This window comes from Ranitomeya imitator, chromosome 1, assembly GCF_032444005.1.
Source record: "Ranitomeya imitator isolate aRanImi1 chromosome 1, aRanImi1.pri, whole genome shotgun sequence".
NCBI lineage: Eukaryota > Metazoa > Chordata > Amphibia > Anura > Dendrobatidae > Ranitomeya > Ranitomeya imitator.
Window position 1 is genome coordinate 639,944,607 of NC_091282.1, and position 24,257 is coordinate 639,968,863.

The following is a 24,257-nucleotide window of genomic DNA, read 5'->3' on the forward strand; positions in this document are numbered from 1 at the left end:
TGTTGTAAGTATGGGGCCCCAAAATTCCTAGTGGAAACCCTGGTATGTCTCAAACTGCAGACCGCAGCTTCCTGAGACTTCAGTGTGCTCACGCAGGCGGCACGATGACATTATTGCCTCATGCTGCTCTGTGGACCAGAAGAGAAAATGGAGGCTGCAGTGCCGAGAATGAGGATGATGTAAGTATAAACGTCATTATTTTTAACATAGAGAACTGGGGCCATCATTATATAAAAATCTATCTCTAATGAATTAACACATGTGGAATTGTATACTTAATTTCAGTGTTTCACACTTTTTTTGTTATGTCTTATATTCTAGGTTCTTCTAAGTAGCCACCTTTTGCTATGACTGCTTTGCACACTTTTGGCATTCTCTTGATGAGCTTCAAGAGGTAGTCACTGGGGATGGTCTTCCAACAATATTGAAGGAGTTTCCAGAGATGCTTAGCACTTGTTGGCCTTTTTGCCTTCACTTTGCGGTCCAGCTCACTCCAAACCATCTCGATTGGGTCCAGGTCTGGTGACTGGAGGCCAGGTCATCTGGCGTAGCACCCCATCACTCTCCTTCTTGGTCAAATAGCCATTACACAGCCTGGAGGTGTTTGGGGTCATTCTCCTGTTAAAAAAAAAAAATGATGGTCCAACTAAATGCAAACCGAATGGAATAGCATGCCACTCCAAGATGCTGTGGTAGCCATGCTGGTTCAGTATGCCTTCAATTTTGAATAAATCCCTAACAGTGTCACCAGCAAAGCATCTCCACACCAGCAAAGCATCTCCACACAATCACACCACCTCATCCATGCTTCATGGTGGGAACCAGGCATGTAGAGTTCATCCATTCACCTCTTCTGCCTCGCACAAAGACACGGTGGTTGGAACCAAAGATCTCAAATTTGGACTCCTCAGACCAAAGCACAGATTTCCACTGGTCTAATGTCCATTCCTTGTGTTCTTTAGCCCAAACAAGTCTCTTCTGCTTGTTGCCTGTCCTTAGCAGTGGTTTTCTAGCAGCTATTTTACCATGAAGGCCTGCTGCACAGTCTCCTCTTAACAGTTCTTGTAGAGATGTGTCTGCTGCTAGGACTCTGTGTGGCATTGACCTGGTCTCTAATCTGAGCTGCTGTTAACCTGCGATTTCTGAGGCTGGTGACTCGAATAAACTTATCCTCAGAAGCAGAGGTGACTCTTGGTCTTTCTTGGGACAGTCCTCATGTGAGCCAGTTTGTTTGTAGCGCTTGATGGTTTTTGCAACTGCACTTGGGGACACTTTCAAAGTTTTCCCAATTTTTCAGACTAACTGACCTTCATTTCTTAAAGTAATGATGGCCACTTGTTTTTCTTTACTTAGCTGCTTTTTTCTTGCCATAATACAAATTCTAACAGTCTGTTCAGTAGGACTATCAGCTGTGTATCCACCAGACTTCTGCACAACACAACTGATGGTCCCAACACTATTTATAAGGCAAGAAATCCCACTTATTAACCTGACAGGCCACACCTGTGAAGTGAAAACTATTTCCGGTGACTCCCTCTTGAAGATCATCAAGAGAATGCCAAGCGTGTGCAAAGCAGTCATCAAAGCAAAAGGTGGCTACTTTGAAGAACCTAGAATAAAGACATTAATTTCAGATGTTTCACACTTTTTTAAGTATGATTCCACATGTGTTAATTCATAGTTTTGATGCCTTCAGTGTGAATTTACAATTTTCATAGTCATGAAAATGCAGAAAAATCTTTAAATGAGAAGGTGTCCAAACTTTTGGTCTCTACTGTATATGTATGTATGTATCTGGTGGTAACAATTCTTTTTTTTTTTTTTTTTTTTTTTTTTTTTAGAGAAAAAAATTGTTACCTTATCTATCTATAAAGCTATGTGCACACATTCGGTTTTGTTCAGGGAAATTCTGCAGAAAGTCCTGGAGCTCTGAACCTGGATTAAGGGGAACTTCCCTTATATATTCTGGCTGGAGAGGAAGTTAGAGAGCATTCTGTCAGAGGACAGAAGCTATGGCAGATGGACATGGTGTCGGAAGGTCTAAAGGAGCTGTGTAGTCCAAGGTACTACAGCTCCTGGAAGAAGAGAGCAGAAGGAACGAACAACTTGTAGCAAGAGTGCAGGAGAGAGAAAGCACAGGAGAATACCAGTGGAGCAAAGCAGTTAAGGGGCTACCTCCCTGGCTAGCCCAGATTCTGGTAGCTGTAAGACCGTGGCCATGCTGAACTGTAAAGTGGCATGGCTGAAACCGGCAGGACAGCTGGATTGTAAATCGCATGTCCACAGCGTCAGACTGGAGCACCTTGGGCCCACCTGAGAAAATCATTTTTTGGGCCCACTATGTAGCTACATAGAAATAAATACAAGACCAACAGTTGTGTGGTAAAACACACTAATATCAGGGTATAATATAAGGTAGTACACATCTTAATTAGGTAGCAGGGGTAGAATCATAGAGGGGTAGCCTCCTCGTAGAATATAATGGAGCCACCCTAATAAAATATAATGCAACCCCCTCAGGTATAATGCAGTCCCCACCATAGAATATAATGTATCACCGTCGTAGGGTATAATGCAGCCCACAACAGAATATAATGCAGCCCCCCCATAGAGTATACTGTAGCCCCCTCATAGGGCATAATGCTGCCCCCCAGAATATAATGTAGTCCCTGAGAGAATAATGCAGCCCCACCACAGAATGTAATGCAGCCCCAGAGTATACTGTAGCCCGCCCATATAGTATGATGTAGTCACCTGAGAATAATGCAGTCCCCCACAGAATATAATGTAGTCCCCTCATAAAGTATAATGCAGCCCCTCTCCACCCCATCATTGTCCTCATCAGCACTTCCACCATTGTCTTCTTCCCCACCACCCCCATCACTGCCCATTTCACCACCTCCATCATTGCCTCTCCCACCTCCATCATTGCCCATCCCTTTCATCATTGCCTCTCCTCACCATCATTGCCCATCACCTCAATCAGTTTCCCTCCGTCAATATATATATATATATATATATATATATATATATTTATACACACACACACACACACACACACACACACACACACACACACACACCGCATCACTCTCACGCACAGCTCACCTCCCCGTAGCAGCAGCACATCCCGGCAGCTTTCTGTCTGAGACAGCCCAGCTGGATAGCGTCATCCAGGGTGCAGTCTCAGACAGAAAGCGGGATGCTGGGATGTGCTGCTTTGTGTGCCTGCGGTGCTTTGTGTGTGGTGCGGTGGTGGGGCTTTACATGTGGGCTGTGTTAGCTGCTGCCTGCTGTTAAAGAGAAATGGTATGCACGCCTCTCCACACCCATAGGGGCATGGGGAAGCGTGAATATTCATTTTGCTTTAGCAGCGGGGACAGGATCCTGTCTCCAGCTGCTGCAAGGCTTGCACAGGACGGGCCCCCTTGACTTGGGGGCCCCATACCCTTTGGCTGGGGGCCCTTGAAGCAGTGGGGGGCCCTAGGCAGCTGCTGGCTAGTATGCCAGCAGGTGTCGGTGCCTGGGCTCACTGGAGAATCCTCCATTTTTCTGCTGGGCCAGTCAGAGCCTGCCTATCCGCCTTGATACTCAGGAGACAGTGATATAGGGCCTGGGCGTGATAGACCCTGTAAAAAGGCCTGCTTCACCTGTCATACGGGTAGTGTCCTAACCTATATAGAGGACCGAGATGAACTGTGAGGACCTTATCAGAAGCCATAAGCAGTAAGGGACTACAACACCACTGCGCTATTGCGAAGGCTTTTACCTCCACCTGGTCAGAGGACTCTGGATTTTCTTCCAAGCTGGCCGGAATCTGCCTGTACCTGTGATCTGGTGCCCTGGACTGCGGTTGCCTGAAGCTACAGTAAACCAGGTAAAGAGATTGCAAACCGGTGTCCTCCATTCTTTACTGCACCACTCACCATCTTCACCTATACATCGGGAGCCGTGGGGACCTACTTTACCTGGGGGAAGTTATACCATCTAGCAGCCATAACATCACCCCAGAGGACCTTTTTAAGCAGCGTCTGTCCCTACTGATTGAATACCACAGGTGGCGTCACGAATAGACTTTATTAAACCTTTTAACGGCGGCCGCTAAGGGTACTTAAACCACAGCGCCGTTAATTAACGGCGCTGTGGAAAAAGTGAATAGCGCCCCCCAGAGTCGGATTTTCTCCAAGGTCTCGGCTGCCGGGGGTAGCAGAGACCCCAGAGAACATGATTCGGGGGGGGGGGGGGTATACCGACCCCGCATTTGCGATCGCCGGTAATTAACCGTTTACCGGCGATCGCAAAAAAAAAAACGCGATTTCTTTTTAATTTCTCTGTCCTCAGATATGATCGCACATGAGGACAGAGAAAAGGGGTCCCCGATCGCCCCCCGATACTCACCTGTCTCCCCGGTGCTCCTCATGGCTCCCGGTGGGCGCCGCCATCTTCAAAATGGCGGGCGCATGCGCAGTGCGCCCGCCGGCCCCGGGAGAATCTTTGGGGTCTCCGCTGCCGGAGGTAGCCGAGACCTCAAAGAGCATGATCGGGGTCGGTTTTACCGACCCCTGTTTTGTGATCGCCGGTAATTAACTGTTTACCGGCGACCACAAAAAAAAAAAGCAAAGTGTAATTCTCTGTCCTCTGATGTGATCGCACATCAGAGGACAGAGAAATAGAGGGATTCGGGGACCCTATCATACTCACCGGTGTCCCTGGGTCCTCCTGCTGCTCCTCCTGGCCGCCGGCGTCTTCTGGGGAAAAGAAAATGGTGGGGGCATGCGCAGTGCGCCGCCATCTGTCTCCATCTGCTGGCCGGCAGGAGAACAGCAGTTGGGGCTAAAATTAGGGTTAGGGTTAGGGTTGGGGCTAAATTTAGGGTTGGGGCTAAAGTTAGGGCTGGCACTAAATTTTGGGTTAGGCTTCTTTCACGCTTACGTCGGTACGGGGCCGTCGCAAGTCGTCGGTCCAACATACCGATGCACGTGAAAATTGTGCACAACGTGGGCAGCTGATGTAGTTTTTCAACACATCCGCTGCCCAATCTATGTCCTGGGGAAGAGGGGGCGGAGTTACGGCCACGCATGCGCGGTCAGAAATGGCGGATGCGACGTACAAAAAAACGTTACATTGAACTTTTTTTGGGCTGACGGTCCGCCAAAACACAACTGATCCAGTGCACGACGGACGCGACGTGTGGCCATCCGTCACGATCCGTCGGCAATACAAGTCTATGGGCAAAAAAACGCATCCTGCGGGCACATTTGCAGGATCCATTTCTTGTCCAAAACGACGGATTGCGACGGATGCCAAACGACGCAAGTGTGAAAGTAGCCTTAGGGCTAGGGTTGGGGCTAAAGTTAGTGCTAGAGTTGGGGTTAGGGTTGGGATTAGGGTTAGGCTTGGCATTAGGGTTACGCTTGGGATTAGGGTTAGGTTTGGGATTAGGGTTAAGGTTAGGGTTGAGATTAGGGGTGTATTGGGATTAGGGTTAGGTTTGAGGTTAGGGTTGAGATTAGGATTAGGGGTGTGTTGGATTTAGGGTTTTGATTAGGGTTATGGTTAGGGTTGACATTAGGGTTGTTTTGGGGTAAGGGTTGTGATTATCGTTAGGGTTAGTGATTAGGATTATGGATCAGGTTGGGATTAGGGTTAGGGGTTGGTTGGGGTTGGAGCTAGAATTGGGGGGGTTTCCACTGTTTAGGTACATCAAGGGGTCTCCAAACACGACAGCCAATTTTGCGCTCATAAAGTCAAATGGTGCTCCCTCCCTTCTGAGCTCTGCCATGCGCCCCAAACAGTGGGTTACCCCCACATATGGGGCATCAGCGTATTCGGGATAAATTGAACAACAACTTTAGTGGTCCAAATTCTCCTGTTACCCTTGTGAAAATAAAAACTTGGGGGCTACAATATCTTTTCTGTGAAAAAAAAAAATATTTTTTATTTTCACGACTCTGCAATCTAAACTTCTGTGAAGCACTTGGGCATTCAAAGTTCTCACCACACATCTAGATAAGTTCCATGGGGGGTCTAGTTTCCAAAATGGGGTCACTCCAAACGCGACATGGCGTCCGATCTCAACTCCAGCCAATTCTACATTGAAAAAGTAAAACAGCGCTCCTTCACTTCCAAGTTCTGTGGTGCGCCCAAAAAGTGGTTTACCCCCACATATGGGGTATTGGCGTATTCAGGATAAATTGCATAACAAAATTTATGGTTACATTTCTGTTTTTACACTTGTGAAAATTTTTTTCACAATTTTTTTTTTTTTTTTTTATGGTTCTGAATTAAGATGTTTGCAAAAAAAAGTTAAATGTTCATTTTTTCCTTCAACATTGTTTCAGTTCCTGTGAAGCACGTAAAGGGTTAATAAACTTCTTGAATGTGCTTTTGAGAACCTTGAGGGGTGTAGTTTTTAGAATGGTGTCACACTTCGTTATTTTCTATCATATAGACCCCTCAAAATGACTTCAAATGTGATGTGGTCCCTAAAAAAAATAATGGTGTTGTAGAAATGAGAAATTGCTGGTCAACTTTTAACCCTTATAACTCCCTAACAAAAAAAAATTTTGTTTCCAAAATTGTGCTGATGTAAAGTAGACATGTGGGAAATGTTATTTATTAGCTATTTTTCGTGACATATCTCTCTGATTTAAGGGCATAAAAATACAAAGTTTGAAAATTGCAAAATTTTAAAATTTTTTGCCATATTTCCGTTTCTTTCATAATCGCAAGAAATATCGAAGAAATGTTACCACTAACATGTAGTACAATATGTCACGAAAAAACAATCTCAGAATCAGCGGGATCCGTTGAAGCGTTCCAGAGTTATAACCTCATAAAGTGACAGTGGTCAGAATTGTAAAAATTGGCTCGGTCAATAAGTACCAAATTGGCTCTGTCACTAAGGGGTTAAAATAAATTATAGCAATGCGTATCTGAGTACCTGCAGCGCCATGGCACCTAATGACAACTGATAAGTCTCATGCAAAAGGTCATCAGGACAAAAGACCTCATACCGTCAGGAGTCTCCAGGTGACATTGTGCACAGTTTCATGTAGTCGCTTTTCCAGTCTGCATAGTGTCTTGGTTTTATCTTGCCTTGAAAGGTTCTGCATCTTTTTCTCTTGTGATTTTTGGATGCCAGACATAAACAAACCAGATACGGTAAGTTGGAAAGTTTTTTGTTGGGTGGTTTCAAGTACAAGACATTGAGGAATACTGAACTGATGGGAATTCTGGGGGAACTTGTGACATATTCTTTAGTTAATTAAATAATATGTATTAATGAAAGAGAGAGAAAATCTAATAGCTTGACATTTTGTATAATCAAATATTAGAAATTACAAAATTTATACTTCTAACAAATTCGATACTCAGTCATCTCGAATGATGAAGTCTTTGAGATATTTATAAGTAATAAGTGTGTGTGTGTGTGTGTGTGTGTGTATGTGTATGCAGCGCCCCAGAGATCTGGTCGTTGCAGTAACGTCACTCTGCCACTAAGGGGAGTGATGGTACGTCTGATGGCACCAAAGGAGTTCTCTGACCAGGTATCACCAGCACACATTACACTTCACACTCCGGCCACTAGGGGGAGTAAAAGGCTTTATTTATTGGGCCACTCCTCACACTGGTAAAACTAGGGGTTGGATAGGAAGTTAGATCAGAAGCTGACTGGGTTGGATTCAGGCAGCATCCCGTGGCAGGGGGTGCTGCAGGGAGAAGATTCAGGGGGGTCCCTGTCAGGCGTGGGAACCTGGCAGGTACCTAGCGAACAGAACGTTACGGAACCGCGCCTGCACTTACTTGCGGCGGTATCCTAAGAAAGAGACACGAAGCCAAGGATATTGTGGAACAGTAAGAAACGAGATCAGCACAGAGGAGATCCAGTAGGAGTTGTGCCCCGAGAACGGCAACATCCTACTGAGGCGCGTAGCCGGTGATTGGAACACCGAGGAAGTAACTGACTCTGTCTTACTTCAAACTCCGCAGGACAGTTAATTATAGGTTGGCTGTCTACCTTAAATTTCCTACGAAGACATAGGGGGCAATGCGTGGAGAGGGGCGTCTCTAGGGTCCCGGAAGAGCTCCGAGCCTTCCCGTCATACGCGTGCGTCCTAGCTATAACATACCTGGGGGACGAGAAACTAGTAACATCTGGAACGAAAGAGAAAGAAAGAGAACGAACGAACTAGAACAGAAGTTGTGAGGACTATATCGAATGCTCAGCAGGGTAGCACTACAACACACAGGCGCTATTGGTAGGCAACGATTTTCACCTGCAAGGGGAACGCTGGATGTGCCATCAGACCGGCCGGTCTCTGACAGCCCTGTTAATCGTGCTCTGGATTGAGGATCCTGAAGTCTTCAGTAAAGAGGTAGAGACTGCAACCCTGTGTCCTCGTTATTGCCTGCACCTCACACCATCACCATCCACCTTACTGGGAAGCCCTGGGGACATACTTCACCTGTGGGAAGTCACACCACCTAGCTGCCATCACATCACCCCAGTGGACCCCAAGCATACCACAGGTGGCGTCACAAAACCTTGACAGACTCTCTTATCACCTTTCATTGGGCGCCCCTTAGCAGGGTCACGGACCAGGTCCAGCCACCGTGACATCCCCAGAACTGAGACAGTAGAGGACCGGTACTGAGTAACCCGCGGCCCTGCGTCTGGGGGCGATCCAATATATATATATATATATATATATATATATATATATATATATATATATATATATATATATATATATATATATATATAAATTATTTATACACACAGTACAGACCAAAAGTTTGGACACACCTTCTCATTTAAAGATTTTTCGGTATTTTCAGAACTATGATTGTACATTCACACTGAAGGCATCAAAACTATGAATTAACACATGTGGAATTATATACTTAATTTCAGTTGTTTCACACTTTTTTGTTATGTCTTATATTCTAGGTTTTTCACAGTAGCCACCTTTTGCTATGATGACTGCTTTGCACACTCTTGGCATTCTCTTGATGAGCTTCAAGAGGTAGTCACCGGGAATGGTTTTCACTTCACAGTTGTGCCCTGTCAGGTTTAATAAGTGGGATTTCTTGCCTTATTAATGGGGTTGGGACCATCAGTTGTGTTGAGCAGAAGTCTGGTGGATACACAGCTGATAGTCCTACTGAACAGACTGTTAGCTGCTTTTTTTTTTTCTTGCAATAATACAAATTCTAAGAAAAGAAAAACGAGTGGCCATCATTACTTTAAGAAATGAAGGTCAGTCTGTCTGAAAAATTGGGAAAACTTTGAAAGTGTCCCCAAGTGCTACTCTGAAGAACCACGAATGTCAGACATAATTTCTGTTGTTTCACACTTTAAAGGGAACCTGTCACCTGAATTTGGGGGGACCGGTTTTTGGTCATATGGGTGGAGTTTTCGGGTGTTTGATTTACCCTTTCCTTACCCGCTGGCTGCATGGTGGCCGCAATATTGTATTGAAGTTAATTCTCTGTCCTCTTTAGTACACACCTGTGCAAGGCAAGATTGCCTTGCGCAGGTGTGTACTACAGAGGACAGAGAATGAACTTCAATACAATATTGCGGCTAGCATGCAGCCAGTGGGTAAGAAAAGGGTGAATCAAACACCTGAAAACTCCGCCCATATGACTGAAAACCGGTCCCGCCAAATTCAGGTGACCGGTTCCCTTTAAGTATATAATTCCACATGTGTTAATTCATAGTTTTGATGCCTTCAGTGTGAATGTACAATTTTCATAGTCATGAAAATACAGAAAAAAAAACTTTAAATGAGAAGGTGTCCAAACTTTTGGTCTGTATGTATGTGTATGTATATGTATGTATGTGTGTATATATTTTATTTTCACAATCGTATGTGATTTCTTGGGTGAATAGTGAATTTCTTAGAATTTGTTTGGCCAGCAGATTGGATTTGACCTAAGTAGAATTCAGTTTAAATTTTTAAAGTGTCCCAATTGATGAAAGCGTTTTATATTTTAAGGGCGAAGTCAGACTGCCATATAATTTGGACCTAGATCGGAACGCAGGGAATTGACTGGCCAAAGACTCTCACGACCCAAGTGTAGCTGCTTGAAGTATTTCCATGCTACTTTCACTCTCGGGTCGGGAGAACCACCATCCAGTCTCGCCCTAAGTCTCTTAACGGAGGACAGGATAGAATCAGTGGTCCCCAACTCCAGGCCTCGAGGGCCGCCAACAGTGCAGGTTTTCAGGATTTCTTTAGTATTGCATCGGTGGTAATGTGATCATCTGCACAGGTGATGATTCCAACCCCTGTGCAATACTAAGGAAATCCTGAAAACCTGCACTGTTGGCGGCCCTCGAGGCCTGGAGTTGGGGACCACTGGGATAGAAGGTTTAAAAAATAGGATTAAAAACAACTAACTATGCACACCTATTATAGTTCATTTCAGACTTCCTTTGTTGTCTCCACTCCATGCAGGTCTCTGGTTCATTCGGTGCTGAGGCTTATGTGCTCACATGGGAAGTGAAATACACTAGTAACCTCAGTGATGAGCATTGCCGTTTATTTTGGCCTCATCGGAGAAGAACTGAGGGGAGGATCGGAGAGCTGAAAGGTGCCAGCGCAGCATAAAGAGGCAAGTGAGCTCCTTCTCTCTCCTCCACAATTACTTCCTCTATTTATAGAACAATGTAAACTTTAATTTATGAAATTTCACAAATTTTTAGTAAAACATTTTAAATATAATATAAAAAATAAAAAATTGGACATGAACCATATTGAAGTAAAAGATTTAAGACTAGACGTCTAGACAACTAGGGATCAATCTAATATGCTAACAACCTAACTGTCTGAAAAGAAAGACTGATAAAAACCATTATTATAATTTGCTGTGGGTTTTTCTCCACTCCACCCTATACTTGGGGCTATAAAAAGGATGACGGAAGTATATTGTCATCTGGACACTGGATTCATTCAGTAAGTTCTGCAGGAAAACTGCATTTCCTAATATAATCCATAGAAATTGATAAATGTATTGATTTAATTATTTACTTTTGAAAAAAAATGTCTAATTTAAATTTACTCTACATTAAGCAATATAATTTTTAATTAATCTTAACCTCTTCCCGACAGGGCGATTTTTCTTCTATTTTTGCACCTTTTTAATCCAAGAGCCATAACCTTTTTTATTTTTCCATCTTTATAGCCATATCAAGGCTTGTTTTGTGGGATAAGTTGTACTTTTGAATAACACTGTATTTTATGATATGATGGACTGGAAAGTGTAAAAAAAAAAAAAATCCCAAGCTCGGCAAAATAACAAAAAAAAAAGGTCAATTATACAATAGTTTATTTGATTTTTTTATTTTTTTTATTTACAGCATTCATTTTACAATACAAATAACCTGGTTATGATTCTGTAGATAAATGATTTTGCAGATACCAAACATATATATTTTTGGTTTTATTTAAGTGGTGAAGAAAAATTCAAAAATTTGTAAAGAAAACAGCCATTTTCCGATAGCCCTCACACAGCATCATATCCCAAAAATATAAAACTTTATAGCTATCTGCCATAATGCTGGCATTTTGAATTTAAAGGATTAATTAAAAAGTGAAAATCTTTTATTTCTACATATACCAATATAATTATTTTATATTAAGTTAACAAAATTGTAATGATATCCAAGATAATTGAAATGATAAAAAGGTTTAATTTATTAAAAAATGGCTTATTAATAATATTCTTACATTTGTAGAAATAGAACCATGGAAGCCATGAAACTATTCATAAGTCTCATATTCGTGAACCTTTATTGTCACCAAAGTGCATCACAGGCAAGTACTTTAAAAAATAAATAAATAAATAAGACATTGAAAACAATTTTTAGAATACGTTAACGATTAAGTGAATTGCATTTTCAAACATTGATATAACTGTGCCAACATTTTCAGGATAAAAAATACTTTGAATATTCCAAATAGGTAATCATAGTACGTAAAATGCTTATACATAGAACAGAAAAAATAAAGCATAGAAAAATAAATGTAGATGGAAAAAGGCTGCAAAGCGAACAAATTGGTCTTCCATAATAGGATTGTCACATACTACGGGTTCTAAAATTGTTTACTAATCAAATTTTTAATTTTTATTGTAATTTCAGACTCAATCCAAGGTTGTACAAGGTAAGATACTCTTCATTTACAAATTTTGGATTTTTTTTTTTCTCAAGTACTTTAATTTTAAAAATAAAATGTGTTTCTTATTGATGAAATGTAGAATATATTTTGCATATCAGTCAAAATCTACAAATTCTGAAGTGTGTTTCAACTGTAGACACTTTAAATATTAAACATTTTTAATTTATAAATTATAATTGACATCAATGATTGTCTTGATATGTGGATAATTTGTTGACTATATTGACTTCTATTTCTTACTTTTGAAAGGATATGACTGCTCACATATATGGGAAAGAAATAATTTTGCTACCAGTGGAATATACATGATAAAACCGAGAAACGCTCAATGTTCCTTTCAGGTAAGATGGTAAATGTAATCCTGGCTGTTATTTAGGAAAAAAATATTAGAGGCCAACCCCTTGACGGTCTTAGAGGATACTTGCAGGACTTTGCTCAGTATTTTGTGACCTCTAGACGAGACCACTGTGACCTGCCTTCTACATGCCAGAATAATTGTTGACTCTTCTGGTTGAGTTTTGTGACATCATGCGCTTGTCAACACCTAGTTTATGCTTTTGGGGTAGCTGTTTTGAACTGCAGGTCTGTCAAATATCTGTGCTCCTGTGTGGTTTTTCTACTCTCCTTCCCCATGCCAAGACACTATTCACAACCACTTTCCTTTTCTGAGCATGGCAGAGAGGAGCTGATACTAGTGTAAAGATTTTTTTCAAGATCAGCAGATCAAACCATCGACACTGAGTGCATGAATAAGGCAGGTAAAGCACATTCAGTATAGGGTTCGAGAGAGAAAAAAGCAAGGTAAGTTATGAATCTCTGTATTGTAGTCCATTTTCTTAACATTGATTAATTTCATAATTACATAAAAATAGTTGCTCTTAGTTAATAGTTAATCTTTAACCCCTTAATGACCGGAGCTTTTTCCAGTTTTGCGCTTTCGTTTTTCGCTCCCCTCCTTCCCAGAGCCATAACTTTTTTATTTATTTTTCCGTCATTATGGCCATCTGAGGGCTTTTTTTTTGTGGAAAGAGTTGTACTTTTGAATTACACCATTGGTTTTGCCATGTCGTGTACTGGAAAACGGGAAAAAAATTTCAAGTGTTGTGAAATTGCAAAAAAAGTGCAATCCCACACTTGTGTTTTTGTTTGGCTTTTTTGCTAGGTTCACTAAATGCTAAAACTGACCTGCCAATATGATTCTCCAGGTCATTACTAGTTCATAGACACCAAATATGTTTAAGTTCTTTTTTTTTTTTATCTAAGTGGTGAAAAAAAAACCCCAAACTTTGCTAAAAAAAGAAAGGAAAAATTGCGCAGTTTTCCGTTAACCATGGCATCTCCATTTTAATGGAATGTTTCAGCGACCAAAAGAAGTAATTCTGGCATGTGTTGGTTTTGGGTTTTTTTTGTTTTTGTTTTTTTTTTTCCCCCCCTCGCTATGCCATTTCTTTTCGCTACGTTACCGATGACCCCCTATCGCATGATGGGGGCCAGTGGTGCGTGCATTTCCGGACGCTTGGCCAGAAGCGCTTGTTAAATGCCACTGTCAGTTTCACAGCGGCATTTTAACAAGTTAATAGGCGCAGACGGATCGCGATTCTGCCCGCGCCTATTGCGGGCACATGTCAGCTGTTCAAAACAGATGACATGTCCCGGCTTTGATGCGGGCTCACCGGCGGAGCCCGCTTCAAAGTGGGGGTTCTGCCATCAGACATACTATTCCATCTGATGGCAGAAAGGGGTTAAGATCATATAATTTTAAATTGGCAATTTTAGGATTTACAAAAAATATATATTCATGCTTTCAAGGTATATTGCGAAATGTCTGGAAATGGCGGCTGGACTCTTATACAAAAGCACAATGGAGAAGATGATTTAGATTTTTTTGCAACATGGACAGAATATCAAAATGGATTTGGAAGCCTTCAAGGTAAATTGGACAAAGTCGTAATGGAAAGATCATGACCGTGATTATTTTTGAACTCTATTCACCAGAATTTGCGCGACTTTGGCCAATAAATTTGTATTAAATTTTTTTTAACCTGAATCAAATAGCTTTTTATTATGCTGTAAAGTCTCTCCAGACCTCAGAGTATAATAAACGAAGGTGTTAAAAACTAAAAAAAATTGTACATGCCTCACCTGTAAGTATACATAGGCAGTATATACGTGGCAATTTAGAACATTGAATCATGCCACAAATTAAATTGAAAACATGAGCCCAATTTTTTTGTTCTAGTTGGTATAGAATGCAATTCAGCGAAAAATCCGAAAATATTTCTGTATATCTTCTTCAAAAGGCAAAAAAATATTTAAGACATAAACTACAACTTTTCAGGGAGCACAACAACCCCGGTTAATCAAGACCGTTGATATTCTCACTGATCTTAATGAGGGGGCGTAATGGAATTAGATGCTCCTGATTAATGAAGCGTAGGGTTGAGCGAAATGGGTCGGCCAGATTCAGAAGTCGCTGACTTTTGGCAAAGTCGGGTTTCATGAAACCCGACCCGACCCCTGTGTGGGGTCGGCCATGAGGTCGGTGATCTTCTGATCTGGAATCGGAATTCCGATACCGAGTTCCGATATATGTTTAAGATATCGGGAATCGGTATCGGAATTCATATTTAAGTGTAAAATAAAGAATAAAAATAAAAAAATATTGATATACTCACCCTTGGACGCGCCCTGCTTCTCACCAGCAGCCTTCCTTCCTAAGAATGAGCGCCTGAAGGGCCTTCGATGATGTCACGGCTTGTCATTGGTCGCATGAGCAGTCACATGGGCGTCACGCGACCAATCACAAGCCGCGACGTCATCTAAGGTTCTTCAGGCGCTAATTCTTAGGAAGGAAGCGTCCGAGGGTGCGTCCGAGGGTGACTATATTCCTAATAGGTATATACTCACCCTCGGACGCGCCCTGGTTCTAACCCGCAGCCTTCCTTCCTAAGAATCAGCGCCTGAAGGACCTTGGATGACGTTGTGGCTTGTGATTGGTCACGTGACGCCCATGTGACCGCTCACGTGACCAATCACAAGCCGCGACGTCATCGAAGGTCCTTCAGGCGCTCATTTTTAGGAAGGAAGGCTGCCGGTGAGAACCAGGGTGCGTCCGAGGGTAAGTATATCAATATTTTTTATTTTGATTCTTTATTTTACACTTGAATATGGATCCCAGGGCCTGAAGGAGAGTTTCCTCTCCTTCAGACCCTGGGAACCATTAGAAACCCAATGCACTGCATTGGGTTTCGTGTTTCGGCCGACCCCGACTTTTCTATAGGATCGGCCGATTTCACTCGACCCGACTTTTGAAAAAGATCCTATAAAAAGAAAAGTCGCTCAACCCTAATGAAGAGGTGTGCACTGCACTAGACATTTTACTCCAGTTAGGCACTGGAGTGAAATTCCTGGCATAGGGAACGCTACAGCTTAAATATAGGAAAACTGACTGAACAGCAATCTAGTCTGAACTGGTGCATAACCAAAAAAGTCATATAGCAAATAGATCAATGGCTGCACTCAAAATTTTCTGTGCTAAAGCAAGGAAATGTGCGATACATGAAATGGGAATAGCATAATGGCTTGTGAAATTTATGAAAAAACACATGAGATTCTTAGCACAAGATTTGGCCAAAAGTTGTGAGCCCATCCACCAAACGTCAAGGTAATCTCAGAACGGATGGGTACCTGAGCTGACTGCCTAGTGTGAACACTTACCTATGGCTAATAACATGGTAAAGCCTGCTTTTATAGGAAGCTCAGAACCAACTGTGTTTGGATACAATTAAAATCACAGCATGGTGAAGGGCGGGGCGTTCAAGTCAGAAAAAATAGTACATAGTAAATATAGGAAAACTGACTGAACAGCAATCTAGTCTGAACTGGTGCATAACCAAAAAAGTCATATAGCAAATGCTACAGCTTGTCATGAATTAGGCTACGGTCACACTATCAGTATTTCACATCAGTATTTGCAAGCCAAAACCAGGAGTGGGTCAAAAATACAGACTTGGTTTTTCTATTATAGCTTTCCCCTCTTTGTTCCACTCCTGGTTGTTATTATTATTATTATTATACATTTTTATAGCACCATTTATTCCATGGCTCATTACATGTGAATACGGGGCAAATGTAGACAAATACATTAAACTTGAGCGAAAAACAAGGCACATGGGTACATAGGGAGGGAGGACCCTGCCCGCGAGGGCTCAGTCTGCAGGGGATAGGTGATGAAACACTAGGAGAGGGTAGAGCAGGTTGTGCGGCAGTTCAGTAAGTTCAGGATCACTGCAGGCTGTAGGCTTGTCGGAAGAGGTGAGTCTTAAGGTTCTTTTTTGAAGGTTTCTATGGTAGGCGAGAGTCTGATGTGTTAGGGTTCCAAAGGGTAGTATGTTCCAAAGACATACTGATAGGAATTCTAGATTGTGAGCCCAATCGGGGACAGTGATGATAATGTGTGCAAACTGTAAAGCGCTGCGGAATATGTTAGCGCTATATAAAAAAAATAAAGAAGAAGAGAAGAGAAGATTAGGGTAGAGCGTTCCAGAGTATGGGGGAAACTGCGCGGGAGAAGTCTTCGATGCAGTTTTGGGAAGAAGAGATGAGAGGGGAGTAGAGAAGGAGGTCTTGAGAGGATCGGAGGTTGCGTGTAGGTAGGTACCGGGAGACCATGTCTCAGATGTATGGAGGAGACAGGTTGTGGATGGCTTTGTATGTCATTGTGAGGGTTTTGAACTGGAGTCTCTGGGCGATAGGAAGTCAGTGAAGGGCTTGACATAGGAGAGAGGCTGGGGAATAGCGAGGAGACGGGTAGATTAGTCGGGCAGCAGAGTGTAGGATGGATTGGAGTGGTGCTAGAGGGGAGTTCAGAGAGTAGGAGGTTGCAGTAGTCGAGGAGGGAGATAAGGGCATGCACTAGCGATTTTGCAGTGTCGCGGTCAAGGAATGCGCGGATCCGGGAAATATTTTTTGAGTTTGAGATGGCAGGAGGAGGCAAGGGCTTGGATATGTGGCTTGAAGGGGAGGGCAGAGTCGAGGATCACCCTGAGGCACCGGGCATGTGGGACTGGGGAAAGTGAGCAGCCATTGACATTGACACTGATGGAGGGGTAGAGTGAGATGGGGGGGGGAAAGATGATGAATTCTGTTTTGTCCATGTACAGTTGTAGAAAGCAAGCAGAAAAGAAGGCTGAAATAGCAGACACAGTGCGGGGCTTTGGTAAGTAGTGAGGTGAGGTCCGGATAGGTAGATCTGTGTCTCATCAGCATAGAGATGGTACTGCATACCGTGGGATTCTATGAGCTGTCCCAGGCCGAAAGTGTAGATGGGGAAGAGTAGGGGTCCAAGAACAGAGCCTTGAGGAACACTGACTGACAAGGGGTGAAGTGAGGAGGTGGTGTGGGGGAGGGAGACACTGAATGTTCAGTCTGTCAGATATGACGAGATCCAGGAAAGGGCCAAGTCTGTGATGCCAAGAGATGAGAGGATTTGTAGCAGAAGGGAGTGGTCCACAGTGTCGAAGACAGGACCAGGAGAAGGAGGACAGAGTAGTGTCGCTTGCTCCTGGCAGTTAGTAGGTCATTGGTGACTTTAGTTAGGGCAGTTTCAGTTGAGTGATGGGAACGGAAGTCAGATTGTAACCGATCAAAGAGGGAGCAGGAGGAGAGGTGGGAGGACAGTTCAAGATGGATGTGTTGCTCCTGCAATTTGGAGGTATAAGGGAGAAGAGATATCGGGCGATAGCTAGACACTGAGGATGGGTGTGATCTTGGCATGCTTGAAGGAAGAGGGGAAGACACCTGTTGAGTGAGAGGTTGAAGAGGTGCATTAGGATTGGGATGAAGACCGTGGAAAGGTTAGGGATGAGGTGGGACGGGAGCGGGTCGAGCGTGCAGGTGGTGAGGTGTGATCTTGACAGGAGGGTGGAGAGCTGATTTTGTCATGGTGGAGAAGCTGGTTTTGGAGGAGCAGGGTTGAGCAGCTAAGAGGGGCAGTGGGCGCTGTGGGCCAAAGCTTTCTCTGATCGTATCGATCTTCTGTTTAAAGAAAGAGGCGAAGTCTTCAGCAGAAATGAGGGAGGGAGGAGGTGCTCGGGGATGGAGTAGAGAATTGAAAGTGTTGAAAAGCTGTTTAGGGTTGTGAGACAGGGAGGAGATGAGAAGTAAGTTTGTTTTGCGGCAGTGAGCATGGACTTGAAGCTGGCGAGGGACTGCTTGTATGCAGTGAAGTGGTCGGCAGAGCGGGATTGCTTCCATCTCCACTCAGCGATCCTGGAAGCCCGTCTCAAATCTTTGGTCAGGCTGATCAGCCAGGGCTACCTGTTGAGTGTACGAGTTTTGCTATGCATGAGCGGGGCGGCCGAATTGAGTGTTGCTGTTTATTGTGGTGTTATAAAAAGTGGCAGCAGCATCTGTGTCATGAATGGAGTCTGTAAGAGGGAGAAGGGACTCCGACAATGATTGTAAGTTGATGTTTGAGATTTCTGTGAGGGAGTTTGTGGAGTGTGGGTTGCACACTAGGAGGAGAGGGAAGAGAATTTCAGTAGGTTGTGGTCAGACAGGGGAAGGGGTGTGTTAATGAGATTAGTAAGGGAGCAGAGGCGGGTGAAGATGAGGTCCAGCGTGTGGCCATCTTTGTGTGTGGCCTCAGAGGACCATTGAGTGAGGCCAAAGGAGGCAGTCCGTGATAAAAGTTTAGAGGCAGCTGAGGTGGAAGTGTCAATGGGGATATTGAAATCACCCATGATAGTGGGGATGTCAACAGAAAGGAAATAAAGTAGCCAGGTGGTGAAGTGGTCGAGAAAGGTGGAGATGGCTAGTTCTGGGGGGGCAGTAGATGACAGCCAGCTGGAGGTTGGAGGGGGAATAGATGCGGACAGAGTGCACCTCAAATGAGGGAAGAGTAGCGGAGGGTGGTAGCGGGATTGGAGTGAAGGAGCAGGTGTCGGACAGGAGCAAGCCAACTCCTCCACCACGTTTGTTGCTGGAGCGAGGGGTGTGAGAGAGGTGGAATCCGCCATAGGAGAGCGCAGCTGGAGAGGCCGAGTCAGAGGGGGTGAGCCAGGTTTCAGTGAGGCCGAGGAAGGAGAGTTTGTTGGTGATGAAGAAGTCATGGATAAATGGCAGTTTGTTGCAGACAGAGCATGATTTCCATAGTGCTCCAGGTAAGTGGACCAGGAGGGTGGGGACTAGATGAATGGGTATGAGGTTGTCACGGTTGGGAAAACATGCGGAAGATCGTGGCAGGGGGTTAGAAATGAGTGTGGGGATGTGTTGGGGAGGGCCGGGATTTGGGGATATGTCACCAGCAATGAGGAGTAGCAGACAGAGCATTAGAAGGTGGGAGCAGGATAGGACATGGTGCTGCGGTGTGAGTCTTCCTCCATCCTGGGGAGGATGGAGTAAGAAATGACTAGTTCCTTACTAGGTGCAGGGATTGCAGGAGATTGTAAGAAGGAAAGTAGTATGGGGTGAAAAAGAAAAGAAACAAACATTGTAGTGGTTGGTATTCTGTTACCTTCCAGTCAATTCGGTCTAATTCAAATTCATAATTAAAAAGATGTAATTTAAAAGATGAATGCAGCAGACTGCGTCTGTAGCAGACTCCTGCATGTGAATATATCCCCAGTTAAGGGCAATCAGGTGTGAATGAGGAGGTGGCTAGGTATAAAGTATAAATACTGACCACATACTGATAGTGTGACCGTAGCCTTAGAGATGTGGTTACTCCTCTGCCGCTCCCTAGTCCCACACCATCTTTGCACATTTTAGTAGAGCTGGGAGAAATTGGCCTGAAAACACCAAAAGCTGCAAAATTTTGAAGTAACTCCGAGCTGCAACATAATTTTTAGGCTTCTACAACTTTTTTTTTTTTTTTTTTTTAAGCAATGAGTCAGAACCAATGGTTTTTATGATTTTAAACTTCTCTTTATTAATAGACTTGTAATGCTTTATGCTACAAATATGTTGTAATTTTATTTAACCCCTCTCTGACCTTAGACATACCATCCCATCGAGGTGCCCTGGGCCTATCTGACCCTCGACGGGATAGTACGTCATAGCGATCGGCCGCGCTCATGGGGGGAGCGCAGCCGGGTGTCAGCTGCCTATCGCAGCTGACATCCGGCACAATGTGCCAGGAGCCGTCACGGACCGCTAACCCCCGGCACACCGCAATCAAACATGATCGCGGTGTGCCAGCGGTATAGGGAAGCATTGCGCAGGGAGGGGGCTCCCTGCGGGCTTCCGTGAGCCCCCCGCAGCAACGCGATGTGATCGCGTTGCTGCGAGGGTTTCCTTGCCTCCCTCCCTGCTCCAGGCCCGGATCCAAGATGGCCGTGGCATCCGGGTCCTGCAGGGAGGGAGGTGGCTTACCAAGTGCCTGCTCAGAGCAGGCGCTTGGTAAGCCTGCAGCACTGTAAGTCAGATCGGTGATCTGACAGAGTGCTGTGCAAACTGTCAGATCACCGATCTGTGATGTCGTCCCCTGGGACAAAGTAAAAAAGTTAAAAAAAATTAAAAAAAATTCCTAAATAATGAAAAAAATATATATATTATTCCCATAAATAAAGAAATGTATCTAAATTTAAAAAAAAGTACACACATTTAGTATCACCGCGTCCGTAACGACCCCACCTATTAAACTATATCACTAGTTAACCCCTTCAGTGAACACCATAAAAAAAACAAAACTCTTAATTCTCATACCGCCAAACAAAAAGTGGAATAACACGCGATCAAAAAGACGGATATAAATAACCATGGTACCGCTGAAAACATCATCTTGTCCCGCAAAAAACGAGCCACCACACAGCATCATCAGCGAAAAAATAAAAAGGTTATAGTCCTCAGAATAAAGCGATGCAAAAATAATTATTTTTTCTGTAAAATAGTTTTTATCGTATAAAAGCGCCAAAACATAAAAAAATGATATAAATGAGGTATCGCTGTAATCGTACTGACCCGAAGAATAAAACTGCTTGATCCATTTTACCAAACGCGGAACGGTATAAACGCCTCTCCCAAAAGAAATTCATGAATAGCTGGTTTTAGGTCATTCTGCCTCACAAAAATCGGAATAAAAAGCGATCAAAAAATGTCATGTGCCTGAAAATGTTACCAATAAAAACATCAACTCGTCCCGCAAAAAGCAAGACCTCACATGACTCTGTGGACTCAAATATGGAAAAATTATAGCTCTCAAAATGTGGTAATGCAAAAAATATTTTTTGCAATAAAAAGCGTCTTTCAGTGTGTGACGGCTGCCAATCATAAAAATCCGCTAAAAAACCTGCTATATAAGTAAATCAAACCCCCTTCATCACCCCCTTAGTTTGGAAATAAATACATTTTTTAAATTTTTTTATTTTTTCCTTTTTCCCGTTGGGGTTCGGGCTAGGGTTAAGGCTACAGTTAGGGTTGGGGCTAAAGTTAGGGTTAGGGTTTGGATTACATTTACGGTTGGGAATAGGGTTGGGATTAGGGTTATGGGTGTGTCTGGGTTAGAGGTGTGGTTAGGGTTACCATTGGGATTAGGGTTAGGGGTGTGTTTGGATTAGGGTTTGTTATAATTGGGGGGTTTCCACTGTTTAGGCACATCAGGAGCTCTCCAAACGCGACATGGCGTCCGATCTCAATTCCAGCCAATTCTGCGTTGAAAAAGTAAAACAGTGCTCCTTCCCTTCCAAGCTCTCCCGTGTGCCCAAACAGGGGTTTACCCCAACATATGGGGTATCAGCGTACTCGGGACAAATTGGACAACAACTTTTGGGGTCCAATTTCTCCTGTTACCCTTGGGAAAATACAAAACTGGGGGCTAAAAAATAATTGTCACCATTTTTGGGCATGTGACATTTTTTTTGATCGCTTTTTATTCAGATTTTTTTTGAGGCAGAATGACCAAAAGCCAGCAATTCATGAATTTATTTTGTTGTTTTGCCTCGTGCTTTTTTTTTTTTTTTTACACGTTTTTTTTTTTTTTTACTTTATAAGATTTCCCAATGGGGGGACATCACTATATATTATCGATCGTTGATCTGACACTTTGCAGTGCACTGTGTCAGATCAGTGATCTGACAGGCACTGCAGAGAGGCTTGCTGGCGCCTGCCCTGAGCAGGCGCTTGCAAGCCACCTCCCTGCAGGACCCGGGAGGAGCCCGAAGGCCATTTTGGATCCGGGGCCTGCAGGGAGGAGGAGGTAGGAGACCCTCGAAGCAATGTGATCACACTGCGTTGCTCTGAGGGTCTCAGGGAAGCACGCAGGGAGCCCCCTCCCTGCACGATGCTTCCCTATGCTGCCGGGAACGCTGTGATCATGTTTGATCGCAGTGTTCCGGGGTTTAATGTGCCTGGAGCTTTCCGTGACCGCTCCTGGCACATAGTGCCAGATGTCAGCTGTAATAATCAGCTGACACCCGGCGGCGATCGGCCGCACTCCCCCCTGTGAGCACGGCCGATCGACTATGACGTACTATCCCGTCACTGGGAATTAAGTCCCAGGTTACCTCGACGGGATAGTACGTCATATGGGATTAAGGGGTTAAACACAAGTGTTTTGTGGACAAATCCATCTTTGTCTAAACTTTCTTTCTTGGATATACTGTTGGTGTAAAAATGTCTTTTTGATGTGGGTCCCTCTGGACAGATGTCTACCCCCATTCTACAATTCATTTTTTCTTTATGAAGGTGAACATTGGCTTGGACTCGAGCACATTTATGCCCTGACCCACCAAACACAAAGACCCTCCAAACTGCTCATCAGCCTGGGGGATTTTGATGGGAATGAAGCCTATGCAGAATACAGATCCTTTACTATTGGAGAGGCTAACAAATTCTATAAATTGTCTGCAGCAAATTATTCGGGTACAGCTGGTGAGTGGATTCAAAATAAATTTCTGAAAAAAAAAAAGTCAAAACTAAATGTTATACAGTAAAAAATTGTCAAAGAAAGACCCAGAATATTTTCTATATTTTCCATTGTAGGAGATGGTTTTCTTGGATCTCCAAACATTGCCGGAAGCAACCAGCATGGTAGCTATTTCAGTACTTGGGATAATTACCACGACAAGTGTCACCCAGTATGTGGTACTAGTGATGTCAAGTATAAGAGCTGCAGTGACCAGTACGAAGCAGGCTGGTGGTTTAACGCCTGTGGATTGGCAAATCTGAATGGCGTTTGGCACGCTGCACCAAGACATCGATACCGGAGCACTTCTGTGTCGTGGCCATCATGGAAGTTTGCAGAGTCCTTGAAAACCAGTAAAATGTTTCTGATTCACAATTAGAGAAATTCTATTGTACTGTTTGGAATGATTTGTGGCATTAATTTCTTTTATACTGTAAGTCTGTCTGTCAATCAATATAAAATAAATTATAGTATGTGTAGTAATAGTATAGTAATTATAGCATGTCTGACAGAGTGATAATTGGTTTAGTTTTTTGGTTTGAACTTTGAGAATATATTAGCTGGCCATACACAAACCTACCAACCCCACTTTAACAGTTACCAATAAAAGGGGGCTGCAACCAATAAGTTTTATGTGGCAAAATTGAAGATTCTTGCTATGATATTGTAACAACTACAATATTTGGAATCATTGGTTGTAGTTCACCAGGTTGATAAGTGTCTACACTGACAAGTGGATTGAGCAGGTTCTGTATGAGCGTCGATAATAAAAATCATAAAGTTCATTCTATTGCATGCAAAAACAATGCGTTTTGGTACTGGTCCGGTTCCTTCTTTGGCTACAAAGTATGAAGAAATAAAATTACTTTTAAAGTACGAAGTTTATATGGTCATCTCGGCAATCAAAAAGGCCTCATAAATTTCAAATCATTCAGAGACCCTCCTTTTTTGTGTGCATTATCTGCTCATTTCCGTTGATAGCCGATCTTTTCCTATCACCATGACAGCAGCCACTGAGACGGGATTGTTAAATATTGAATATTAACTTATTACACTCAATTCTGTACTGAGCCTCCTGGAAGGTTTCGCTGACATTACATATGCTATTCCTGTATATTTAGCTCAGAGTGAAAGTTGACACCATATAGCGAGAAAGCGTGCCGCCA

At 43.4% G+C, this 24,257-nt stretch overlaps 1 protein-coding gene across 1 annotated transcript in view; it reads left to right on the forward strand.

Moving 5' to 3' along the window:
* The window catches only part of LOC138638925 (fibrinogen-like protein 1), a 103,109-nt gene extending 79,639 nt beyond the window's left edge, over positions 1-23,470 (forward strand). The window contains exons 4-8 of the mRNA XM_069728712.1: positions 12,152-12,173; positions 12,438-12,529; positions 13,998-14,118; positions 22,872-23,057; positions 23,169-23,470. Of these exons, the coding sequence (XP_069584813.1) occupies positions 12,152-12,173; positions 12,438-12,529; positions 13,998-14,118; positions 22,872-23,057; positions 23,169-23,470 (723 nt within the window). The remainder of the gene's footprint in view (positions 1-12,151; positions 12,174-12,437; positions 12,530-13,997; positions 14,119-22,871; positions 23,058-23,168) is intronic.
* Positions 23,471-24,257: the final 787 nt, after the last annotated feature.